Source organism: Aegilops tauschii, chromosome 2 (assembly GCF_002575655.3).
Source record: "Aegilops tauschii subsp. strangulata cultivar AL8/78 chromosome 2, Aet v6.0, whole genome shotgun sequence".
In the NCBI taxonomy this organism is placed as follows: domain Eukaryota; kingdom Viridiplantae; phylum Streptophyta; class Magnoliopsida; order Poales; family Poaceae; genus Aegilops; species Aegilops tauschii.
Genome location: NC_053036.3, coordinates 585,549,947 through 585,562,636, shown reverse-complemented (window position 1 = coordinate 585,562,636; position 12,690 = coordinate 585,549,947). Strand labels below are relative to the sequence as shown.

Genomic DNA, 12,690 nt, shown 5'->3' with positions numbered 1-12,690 from the left:
ATTCTGTCAATTGCTCAACAGTAATTTGTTCACCCACCGTAAAATACTTATGCTCTTGAGAGAAGCCACTAGTGAAACCTATGGGCCCCGGGTCTATCTTCATCATATTAATCTTCCAACACTTAGTTATTTCCGTTGCTTTTTACTTTGCTTTTATTTTACTTTGCATCTTTATCATAAAAATACCAAAAATATTATCCTATCATATCTATCAGATCTCACTCTCGTAAGTGACCGTGTAGGGATTGACAACCCCTTATCGCGTTGGTTGCGAGGATTTATTTGTTTGGTGTAGGTGCGAGGGACTCGCGCGTAGCCTCCTACTGGATTGATACCTTGGTTCTCAAAAACTGAGGGAAATACTTACACTACTTGGCTGCATCACCCTTTCCTCTTCAAGGAAAAACCAACGCAGTGCTCAAGAGGTAACAACGTGGTACAAGTACGTCTTCATTGACAGCGGCGGCCGGAGCGAAAGGTCCAGCCTAGTGCACCATTGGTGCTTGCCCACGAAGTGAGTGGTTGCCATGGCGTGCATAACCATGCGATGGTTCCTGGTGAAGAAGCGGCGACGAGGGACACTCCTTGGACCAAGACCATGACGACAACGTGCAGCGCGATGGCGATGTGTGCGAGGAAAGTGACGGCTCTCCCTTTGGATGAAGCAGGCAAAGGCAACAGCCAGGGATGACATGTCCTTTCATGCCATGATTCTTACCTTTCTCTTGTCTTTCTCGTGATGGCTCTCTCACTCTCTCCGTAGAGCAAATGCTGATAACGTGTAAAAGTGAAAAGTGAATGATTGAACTGATGCGATTCTCTTTGATCCAAGACTATTTATACAAGAGGCAGTTACAACTTTGTGAGAGCAATTCTAACCGCAAGAAGCGGTTGCTAATGTGTGAGATAAAATGGCAACAACAATTAGCTGTTGCTAATATGTGAGAGAGAGTGCAACTGCTCAAGGTAGTTAGAGATTACAATGTCAGTTCCTTAATTAGCACATGACAACTAGAAATTAACATGTGCTCTCATCCTATTCCTAACAAAAACCACTTGACTAGGTCAAACCAATACCAGGGTCGTTGATTTTTGAACCTCGTGGTTAGTTAGGGGTATATGTTGATTGTTTTTCAAGTTCAGAACTGAGTTTTAAACCGTGTGATTAGTTCAAGGTTGTATTGTAGACTTTTCTCAATATGAAATACACTAGAAGTTTGCATTGCCAAACTTCAACAATAAGGATGACGGCAAGTATTCAGAGTTTCTTGGGGTTGATAAAGCGAGACCATGCTAAAACTGCTCATGAGTTTATATCCTGTCTCCCTTTACAATTTTCTTAAATAATACGGTGCAAAGGGAGCTACAAATTCAAGCAGACAAAACACAGTCACGAGATTTCACCTATATGAAAGCACATTTTATTGCTCTGATCGATCAAATATAAATCTGTGGCTAAAGAACATGTCAATCACGCAAAATCCCTGTGGTGCTACCGTACTCGACAACGTCGTCGAATATCTCACCTAGGCTCTCGTGCTTGAAGATAAACCCTTCTCCAACGAGCTTCTGATACGACATGCACACTCTCGGTTCCGTAGGGCATCCAACAAATCTGCAGAAAACACGTGTCAGTGGCTCACTCTAGTCTGACACACGTGTGCATGTTGGGAATTTGTTCTTGTACCGTTCGGCATTCACATTGTAACGCGGGAATTTCTCTGCCAGGAGACGGGAGATCTGCACGACAGTGGTATTGTAGCTACAGCAGATGTACCTCCCTCACAAGGACTCGTTCACCGCCACGAACACCTCGGCGCGACAGACATCCTCCACGTGGACTATCGACATAGAACCGGTGACTAACTGCACGCCTTCCAGGATGGCCAGCTGCTCCTCGTCACCTGAAATATGTATGGGCATGTGCCATTGTCACCGATCACCAGAGTTATAATGGTTAATAGACTGCCCAAGTGATAAGAAAAATAGCAATATGATAAGTCCATCATATTGGTAACACCCGGAGTTTGTAATCTAGGTTTTCGCCCTTTAATTGACCGTTCAACTCTCTTCACCTTAATCACTGAAACTGTCAAATCTTTGCCACGTTTAAAAATAGTAGTAACAATTTGTCTACAATCGCCTCGTACCTCCAAGTTTCAGTTGGTAGCACCCAAAAATAACAGAGGACTTTACTTCAGGGGCCGTGCTACGCGTCGGCCGGTGGATCTTTTTAAATGATCCATCGCCTCGCGAGCCATTCAATTGTGTGATGCGATCCATTAAATCCTCTTTTCTAATTTCCTGCAATAATGCTTCTGTTGCAATATCTTCTCTTCTTTGATTTCCTGCAACAAGACATTTATTATGAAACCTCATCATCTTCTATAATTTTTTGTAGCATGACCCGTTGCAAAACTTCTTTTTCTCTATTTTCCTGCAACAAGACCCTTGTAAAAATTGCGACAACATCTCCCGCCGCGTATAATTTTCCGCAACAAAATCCAACAAACCTTGTTGCAAAAATTGCAACAGCATCTCCAGTCTCATCTAATTTTCTGCAACAAGACCCTTGTTGCAAAAATTGCAACAACATCTTCCGCCGCGTCTAATTTTCTGCAAAAATTGCAACAGACCTGTTGCGTCTGAGCTCGAGGAGGCGAGAGTCATGGACGTCGGCGCTCCTCCAGGACGGCAGCGACATCGAACGGCGAGCGACGGCAGATGCAGCTCCAGCGGCGGCATGCCTCACAGAGGTTGGCGGTGCGGTCTGGCGGCTTCCAGCGCATGCGCAGCCGGAAGGCAGCATCGCGGTGGCCGGCTGACAGTATCTACGCACCAGCTGCGCAGGTACCTACTCACAGGTTACTGCACCGGCCACTGGCCATGGAGCGCTTCTCGTCAAGGACAAGGTCAACACTTCGCTGGAGAGACGCGTTGCATCGAGGCATGCTGTGACTACAGAGCTTAGACATAGAGAATGTCTCGAAGGGCCGTTGGCCGATCATTATTAGATAGGAAGAAATTAGACGTAGAGAATGAACGAGGCGAAAAAAGGGAACGAGTGGTTCTCGGTCGTTAGCTACGGAGATAAGAAGGGAAAAAGGGATGCTTGGTGATGGCCCCACATGGGACGCGTACCGCGCGTATGAGGCGGCAGAAGATGCGCTATAATCCACCGGATGATGGTTATAATGGTAGCACCCGGAAATAACAGAGAACTTTAGTTTAGGCGGCGTGCTACGAGTCGGTCGGTGGATCTTTTTAAAAAATCCGCCGCCTCACGAGCCGTTCGATTGTGTGACGTGATTCGTTGAATCCTCTTTTCTAATTTCCTGCAACAATGCTTTTGTTGCAAAACCTCCTCTTCTCTGATTTTCTGCAACAAGGTTTTTGTTGTGAAACCTCATCTTCTATGGAGGCATGCTATGATTCCCACAGCTAGACGTAGAGAATGCCTCGAAGGGCCGTTGGCCGATCTTTGTTAGATAGGAAGAAACTAGACGTAGAGAATGAATGATGGGGAAAAAAGGGAACGTCGTTAGGTACGGAGATAAGAAGGGAAAAAAGGATGCACGGTGATGGCTCCACATGGGACTGGTGGTGTGCGTCTGAGGGGCGGGCGGACGATGCGCTATAAGCCGCCGGATGATGGTTATCGTTTCCCACAGTTCAGAGCTTTTTAATTTGCTGTACCTTTCAGCTTATAAGCAGCAAGTGATCAAGTTGAAAAAAAAAAAGAAAAAAGAAGAAGATTGCTAGCAGGGATGCCCCTCGATCTCTCACCGGACAACAAGGAGAGGACGGCCGGAACGCTGGATCTTGCTTTGGAGACCGGCGCCGCGCCCAATGTGCACACCGGCAACACGGTGACGAGGCTGATGCCATTCTCCTCTGCAAATTGGCTCGCTGCCTTCTCCAGAAGCACCTTCGACACCCCGTATGCCTGCGTTGCAGATTACATGAAACCAATACAAAAGTGCATGCCTGACATACTTCCATTGATGGTAAATATCCAGGGGAGAGAGACGAAACACAAAATTTTGGTATTTGTGTACCCAAGTTGGTGGCTTGTTGGCTCTGAGAAGGAAAAACTACATGGGAGCCTTATATGACGACGGTCTTATGCCTTGGATCTGACGGACGCACGTTGACCCACCAAAATTCGGCCGGTCGACCCGCGCCTACTGGTCGCCAAATAAAATCCTGCTTAGTACTGCTCGGGGTAAGTGTATTGTCTTTGCATCAGACAGTTGGCAGGTGCGTGGAACAGTAACTGATACTCCCTCCTTTCCGGTTTATAAGGCTTAATTCAAAAATCTCATCAACCAAGATAAATGATGAGTGGTGGAATATTTTTTGTAGTTTGCAAAAGCACCCAATTAATTATCTTGTTTTCCTCAAAAAAATATGTTTACCAATGCATGCATGCATAAATTACATGCATTGGTCAATTTTCTCTTAATACTTGCATGCAATGATTTAATGCACCTTGAAATCTGAATGTGTGATGGGAAACAACCAAATTGAGCCTTATAAAATGGAAAAACTAAAATCTTGAGATAAGCCCTATAAACCGAAAAGGAGGGAGTAGTACTCCTTTTGGTAGATGAAAGTGACTGGCTGCATTATTATGCAGACTACACTGCACAAATGTACTACCTGCTACTGGTACCCTACTCCATCAAAAGAAAAACAGCAATCCGCAAAAAAAGTAAAGACAAAAGCCACTTGGAGCACTAATAGGTACCCCATATTAGTGATCCCACATCACCTAAACAATAACTATTCCACCTCACTGAAGACAAGCTATCAGACGTGCAGTCTATCAATAAGTGATGAAGGACGCCGGTAACTGAAATCTAACAAGTGTCCTGAGCACATTGCAACTCAACTGATTTACCCTCCTGACTGGAAGTTAGCCCTTAAAAAATGCAATCATTAACTGGCAATTAGCATTTCCCGCAACAAAAAAAAGAAAAAACTGGCAATTAGCATGACGCGACGGTGATTCAAAGCGCCTATTGAGATCACTAGAAGAACGAGACCAGTAGCCATAACCCGGAGAAAGAAGACGCAGCTTGCAGCGACCACGTGATGAATGCCAGAGTGACCGAAAGCGCGAACTGGGCTGCAATCTATCTGTGGCAACAAGTCTCTTTAAGGCTATCCTATTCTCTTAAAGTGAGGCAAAACAAGAACTTAGCCAACAGAGAAGCATGAGTTGCACTAATCCTGAATTTCTGTTTTCCTAAGAACTAACATTGATATAAAATCTGGGTTCAATTGTTGCGGTGCCTGCTTTCAACTAATTCAGACGTAGCTCCATGGACAATAGAGGTGACAAAGCGAACGACTTACCCAGTCAATGATAACAATGAGCAATAGACGATCCGGTGCGTGAAGATCCTTTTCATTCCTGAGAGAAAAGATATCCAGACAAGCAAGGGGCAAACTCCACAGAAACTGCAGCACCGAAGCAAAGTTCATGTAGCTGCAGGAGACCATAATACACGCGTTAGTTGATGTCAACACAACGAGCTCCTGCCAAGGCAATTCTGAAGAGTAGACAACACATTTAAGACTTATGCAGTTCATAGTCTCAATGATATGAACTTGATATGAAAAAGATAAATCATCGGCGCTCACCGGCACAGACACAGCAGTCAAGACAAGTCACATGTTGGCACACAGAGCCTAAGTTTTACAATCCTGATAATAAAATATTATCATGGGAAGAAAAACTGTATGTAAACGGAAAACATGAGGCTTCGTTCTTTACACGTACGCTGACACAAGCACATACATAAAGAAAACATGTCCAATATCCCAGTCCCATTTTTGAACAAGTATGGTGTTGTTCACCCTTCCTGCTGGGAATTAGGCTTGGAACGAATACCGGCCCCTCAACACCCCAGTGATTAGATCACACCAAGCGAAGTTTTACTCGGAAAAATTCCAGGGACAGTTCAATTGTCAGTCAATTTCCAGCAGCAATCACCTTAGCTGAACATGAATCCTTGGTAGGGCAGCTTCAACAAAATCAGCTAATCTAGGAAGTGAGACTGAAAGGACGGTTCAGGCGAGCTCAGTTGTTCTGTCCTTTATCTACTCTTCAAGTAATTAATCATCTCCTCTGTTTTGGTCTGCTTCTCAAGAAGGGTTCTATAAATATTCTACTACTAGCTCAGACGTGATTCTTTTTTCTTCTTTCTATCTAACTAATAAATATGGTGTTCCTTTTCTGGCGGTGTATATCTAAGATAAATTGGGCAGTGATTTGTATGGCATGAAGCCGAATGGAAAAAAATTCATCAGGCACCAACAGCATGCATCTAGGCTTTTGTACAGGAAACTTCCCCCAAAAACTCCAAGAGGGAGGGACTCTGAATTTTACAACCAAAGTAACAGCTTGAGCTCGAAGCACTGGGGATGCTACTTGAGTGATGCTCATGAATTTGCAAGAAAACGCACAGAGGGAAGGGCATTCAAGAAAGGATTACCGAAACTAGAAGTGGAAAGAAAAATGTAGGAATTCATCCCAACACACAGATCACAGCAAGCGGAGAAGTAGCACTAATTTGCTGTAGAATGAAACTGGTGGCAGGGAGAGAGAGAGAGAGAGAGAGAGAGAGTACAAGTAGGCGCTGTAGTTGGAGAAGCCGTAGGCAGAGAACATGGCGAAGACGGATGCGGCGGCGAAGACGCACTGCGACACCCGCAGCGCCATGCCGCTCCATGTCCCCGGGCTCCCCACTATGCACTTCATCCTCTGCCTCTGCCCTGCCTCGGCTTCGCTTGCTGCGGTGGGGAGAGGTGGGCGGGGCGGAGAACCTGACTGATGGAGTCCTTCCTGGCTAGCCGGGCAGGATCTGCAGCACCAGCTACCTTGTTGTGTGCACTTGACTTGGCTCGTGTGAGATAGATAGATAGATAGATGGGAAAGGTGATGAGCAAAAGACGAGAGCAGGAATTTCACATCATTTTCACTTTTCCCTATATGGGTAACAGGTGCCCATTGCCAAGAAATCACCGTGTCCTGTCAGTTTTGGCTAGGGCGAGCAGGGCCATGTGATCCCAGGTAGCTTTACGCTTTACCCTTGTACCAAACGGGAAGCTGCATTGAACGATTCCAAGAGCAAGAATGATGGCAGGAGTGTGGTAAAACATTTTTTTTTTAATTGGAAGTGTGGTAAAACTTGAGGCATCAATCATCCAAGTAGATAAACTCCGCTAGCATGGAGAAATAGAACGGTACCAACAAGGTCCGTAATGGAAAATGTGTGAATATGTCTATTCCTATGTAGTAGTATTAAATTATTTTTTACAACCCGTTCTCTCTCGCGGCATGGAGTTTATAGACACAGAAGAAGCCACTGCCGCTCTCTTAAGGCATCTCTAAAGCGGACCCTCAAATAATCTCTATGTTTAGATTTGAGAAATGGTGGCTCTCTCAGCCTGGTTTTGCTCAGGTTGTTAGTGATGCTTGGAATTTTGTTTCTGACTCCAATTCTTCTATTGACAATTGGCTTAGCAAAACTAGAATCCTTAGGAAAAAAATTAAAGGGTGGATATTAATATTGAAGCTGCTATTACAAAAAGGAAGAAGGCTCTCCTTATGGAGTATGACATTCTTAATGTTTTATCTGAATCTCAACCTTTGTCTGTGGCTAATTTTGATAGGATGAAAATGAATTAACTTGAATTAGATGAAATCTGGAAAAAAGAAGAGACTGCCTTGTGGCAGAGATCAAGAGATAGAAAATCCTTGAAGGTGATCGCAACAATGCATATTTTCGGGCCGTAGCTAATCACAGGCATCGTAAAAACCATTTAACTGAGTTAGATGGACCTGATGGTCTTGTCACCTCTACTTCTGATATGTTGGATGTTGCTACTTCTTTCTATACAAACCTTTTTGCCCTAGAACCAAAGCCTAATATTCACTTGGGCACCAATTTTTGGCGTGAACTGGGATTTCCTTGTGGAGATGCCCACTTATAGAGGCTTTGGTAGTAAGTGGATTGATTGGATCTATAGAATTCTCGATCGGGGATCTTTCCAGGTTAGAATTAATGACACCAATGGTCCTCATTTTGTGTGTGCGTGTGTGTGTGTGTGTGGGGGGGGGGGGTCTGAAGCGGGGGGGTCGTATTTCCCCCTTGCTATTTAACCTAGTTGTAGATGTGTTTTCCAAAATGCTTTCTAAAGCAGCTCACCATGGTTTAATTGTTGGGCTTCTGCCTCAAGTTGTTCCTGGGGGAGTGGCCAGTTTACAATATGATGATGACACTCTTCTCTTCCTTGATGACACTTTGGACCATGCTAGAAATCTGAAATAGCTATTGGCTTGCTTTGGAAAACTTTCTGGCTTGAATATTAAGTTTCATAAAAGTGACCTTCAAACCATTCATGTATCTGAGGATATGTCTAAAAAACTTGCTCAAAATTTTTGTTGTCGGATTGCGGATTTCCCCTTTAAATATCTTGGTGTTCCCCTGTATTTCAAAAAAAAAATCAGAAGAGAGGACATCCAACCTATTATTGATAGGATTATCAAAAACATTTCTGGATGGCCGGGTGAAAATCTTTCTTATAGGTGCAAATTGGTTCTTTTGACTACTTGCATTGTTAGCATCTCAACCTAACTTATGTCTGTTATGAAGTTCCCTAATGGTTTATTGAAGTTATTACTTCACAAATGTCACACTTCTTTTGGGGTAACCTAGGTGATGAGCATAAATACCATCTGGCTAAATGGGGGCTCATCTCTATGAAGAAAGAGATTGGGGGGATGGGTGTGCCCAATCTTAGAGAGTATAATATGGCATTTTTTGCTTCCTGGAGCAAAAGATTTTTTGATGGGAGAGACAGTGACTGGAAAAAACTACTCTGCTATAAATATGTTGTTAATAATCCTAATATTCTTTGGGCCAAACCTGGTGTGGGTTCTCCCTTTTGGAAAAGTGTGTCCCGGGCTTTTGCTGCTGCCAAAACCTTTTATAAATGGGTTCCTGGGAATGGTGAAAATGTGGCCTTCTGGCATGATATCTGGATTGGAAATTGTTCACTTAGAACCCTATTCTGGGATCTTTTTTAAATCTGTCAACAACAAGATGCCACAATTGCCCAACTATGGGATCGAAGTTGTCTACATCTAACATTTAAAAGATGTGTGGATGATCTGACTATGCCTAGGTGGTTTAGTTTGGTTGAATTGGTCAAACAATATACTCCTTCTGATAATGTGGATATACCAGTCTGGATGTTCGAGCCTTCTAGAAAATACTCTGTTAAGTTGTTTTATAAGTTGATTAACTTTGGTGGGGTCTCTTCTGAAATTAAAGATTCTATATGGAAAATTAAGGTTCCTCCAAATATCCATGTGTTTTTATGGTTGATCTTCAATAATAAAAGTCTGACTAGGGATAATTTGGCCAAAAGAAGACATGTGGATGATCTTACATGTGTCTTTTGTAGTAATCATGAAACCATTCAACATCTTTTCTTTGATTGTATTGTTGCTAAAGAAGTTTGGTCTATTATTGATGATAGTAATGGTATTTCTATACCTGTATTTTTTATGTCTCTAATGCCCCTCTGGAAATAGAGGAAAAACATGAGGCTGTTAATACTATTACATCTGCTACTTTGTGGGGCTTATGGTTGTTCCGGATTGAATTTGTTTTCCAGGGGGGAAATGGCGAAGCATACATTGCGTTCTGGATTTGGTTGGGGCACTGATCAGGTAGTGGAAGATCTTATACACAGACGCCCAGGGTGCTCTTCTCCTCCGGTGCTTAAGACTATTGGATCATCGACGAGGGGGATTGCTTAGAATAGCCTGGCATAGTGGCTAGTGTGGGAGCTCGACTTGCATATCTTGTTGTTGTTATATCCTTCGATGTCGAGTGATCCCCCTATTTTTGTTTGTAATCTTGGGCCACTTGTTTTAGAACCCTCTACTTAAGTCTGTGGCAGCTACTTTGGGTTGCTCACCGAGAGCTGTAAATCGTTTGGATGCTGGTTTCGTGGCCTTGGCTTAAAAAAGAGACAGGGGAAACCCCTATCGTTTCCAAAAAAATTACTTATTTGAGATGACATCATTTTGTTCCAAACACATACAGATCAGTAGCTGGTGGAAACATCAGTAGGGTAGAATCCCTGTGGTTCTGCCGTACTTGACGAGGTCATCGAAGATTTCACCCAGGTCATCATACTTGTACACGAACCCTTCCCCGATGAGTTTCTTTGATGAGACACACACTCTTGGCTCTTGCAGGATCCATCAAAGCTGCAGAAACATATGGATGGTGTTAAACCCATAACCAAAAATAACAGGCGTGTGTGTGTGTTGGGAAAAAGGTTCACGAACCGTACAGGTTTCACGTTGTATTGTGGGTACTTCTCTGCCAGGAGACTGGCGAGCTGCAAGACAGTAGTGTTGTGATTGCAGCAGATGTACCTACCCGACGAGGACTCATTCTCCGCGACGAACACCTGGGCGCGACAGAGGTCGTCGACGTGGCTAATCCCCACGCAGTCCTTGACTGATTGCAGGACCATCAGGCCATGCAGCTTTGCCTCGTCGCCTGCAAAATGTAGAGGACAGGTAGTCGCAGGACACCGGTCAAAAGAGCATGGGGCTGAAATCAGGGCTTACTTGCTACACATCTTTCCATTGCCAAGCACTGAGAAATGTATATAGAGAAATGCTGGCCTTTCTCACCGGACAACATGGAGAGGATGACGGGAACGCTGGTTCCGGCGTTAGATACAGGCGCCGTGCCCACGGTGAACACCGGCAACACGGTGACAAGGCTGATGTTGTTCTCCTCTGCGAATTCACTCGCCGCCTTCTCTAGAAGCACCTTGGAGACCGCGTAGGCCTACAATGTAAATCAACCAACACCAGTGTTACGTCGACATAGTAAAGGTCCAGGCGAGAGAGACTGAACACAAAGACATACTCCTTCGTTCACAAATATAAGATATTTTGGATATTTCATATTATGGGCTACATAAAAACAACACACTGAAACAAGTCTATACACATCTTTAGAAAAAAAATTAAAACATCTCATATTCGTGAATGGAGGGAGTATGTATGTACCCAAGTTGGTGGCTTATTGGCTCTGAGGTACTCGACGTCTGACCAGGAACCCTCGTCCAACACGTGGCTGCCGCCCTGCAGCGGCCTCCTGGACACGCCGGCGTCCGACGATGTTAGGATCACCGGCTTCACTGTCCCTGCTCTCACGCACGACCTCATCACGTTGAGTGTTCCTTGGACGGCGGGTTCAATCAGATCTCTCTGCCGTTAAACACGAAGCACCCTAAGTTATCTCTGAAAGGGAAATGTACTGGCATACACTAACATTTCCACGTCTTCTGTGGCCGAGAATAAGTTGTCAAATACTAGCTGAGAACACAAAGTGACGGGCACGAAGTTCAGGGTGTGCATGGGTGATTGGTGTTTACCTCAGGATCTTCTGACCTGAAGTTCATTGGAGCAGCGACGAGGAAGGCGTATTCGCAGCCAGAAACTGCATCGTCGAAGCTACCTTCCACCTCCAGCTGGGCACGGATGATCTCCAGGGGGCCAAGCGCTTGCAAGTCCTTGAAGTGGGAGTTCTTCTCCATGTCATCTTAATACAAAGTACAGAGTAAATTTTAACCTCAGGGAGTACCACTCTTTTGGTTACCAGTCAAAATTTCAAGATTTCCCATGGTTACCGCGTATTTCCGTGCCCCTCGGTAAATCACCATACCGAGCAAAAAATACCATTTTTTAATTTTTTTAATTTAAACACTCAATTTATTGTAAAGTATGTAGGATCTAATTAATGCCATGAGAGTTGGTTCTGGCGTGTTGGTAGCAACCTAGTTCCTGTTTTGAGAGGTCTCTGGTTCGAATATTCGTTCATTCATTTATTTGAATTCAAAATTCAACTACAAAATTCGCTTAAAATATTCTCGGTAACCGTGGTAACCACATTTTCCAGTACCCCTCGGTAAAACTGCCTCATTCGGTAACCAAAACCTTGGGGAGTACACACTATATAAACAAAAAAAGACATGGCTTATCCAGTCGAGACTGAAGAGTGAAGAACCTAAAGATTTCAGGTCAAACTCTGAAAGGAAGATTGCTATAGTACATACAAGACAGAACTAGAAACAAGAAACGAACCGGGGTCTCTGACGGTCGTCTTGACAGCGTAGCCTTTCGGAACAGCAGCTTGATGAGCGCTGAGGCGATGTAACCGCTCCCTCCGGTGACGCATGCCGTCTTCCTTCCCTCACCCGCCGACATCGCCGGCCACCACTCAATCAGTACCGGCAACGGCGAAGAGAGGGATGGTTGGCTCTGTAAGTAGGGAGCCTGCAAGTAATTTTCCAGATCTGCTTATCGTAAACGGACAAGTGTAGACAACTCACAACCGAGACAAGTTGCAGCGGATGACGAGTTTTTTTTTGGCAGCTGAAGGTGACCTGCAATGCATACAATGCCTTGCTCGTGATCTCACCAAGAAAGTGATGATGTAGCTGGTGGTTGTTTACTCAGTAGGTATCGCCGTGCACTTTGTACGGTAACAGGCGAGGATTCCAATGGTCCAGGCTGCGTTGCGTTTGCATTCAACGTGCACGATGCGTCGCGCCCGTGCTGCCGAGCGTCGAGCGTGCGTTTAT

The 12,690-nt window shown here is 44.5% G+C and overlaps 2 protein-coding genes across 3 annotated transcripts; both read right to left on the bottom strand.

Annotated features, from left to right (window-relative positions):
* Window positions 1–1,270: 1,270 nt before the first annotated feature.
* LOC109736124 (CASP-like protein 5B3) lies at window positions 1,271–7,024 on the bottom strand. 2 transcript variants are annotated; one of them, XM_020295342.4, is made up of 6 exons: window positions 6,639–7,024; window positions 5,362–5,494; window positions 3,787–3,946; window positions 2,151–2,348; window positions 1,688–1,904; window positions 1,271–1,615 (listed from the first exon to the last, which is right to left on the bottom strand). In XM_020295342.4, exons 1-5 carry the CDS (start codon window positions 6,767–6,769, stop codon window positions 1,783–1,785), a joined length of 744 nt encoding a protein of 247 aa, XP_020150931.1. In that variant the 5' UTR covers window positions 6,770–7,024; the 3' UTR covers window positions 1,271–1,615; window positions 1,688–1,782. The 2 variants fall into 2 exon arrangements, with proteins under 2 accessions (XP_020150931.1, XP_040255799.1); XM_040399865.3 differs by lacking the exon at window positions 2,151–2,348 and having other exon boundaries at window positions 6,639–7,021.
* A 3,104-nt stretch (window positions 7,025–10,128) lies between these two features.
* On the bottom strand, window positions 10,129–12,165 carry LOC109736123 (anthocyanidin reductase ((2S)-flavan-3-ol-forming)-like). The gene is made up of 4 exons (XM_073509073.1): window positions 11,482–12,165; window positions 11,114–11,314; window positions 10,730–10,889; window positions 10,129–10,592 (listed from the first exon to the last, which is right to left on the bottom strand). The coding sequence occupies exons 1-4, from the start codon at window positions 11,641–11,643 to the stop codon at window positions 10,129–10,131; spliced, it is 987 nt and encodes a 328-aa protein (XP_073365174.1). The 5' UTR covers window positions 11,644–12,165.
* Window positions 12,166–12,690: the final 525 nt, after the last annotated feature.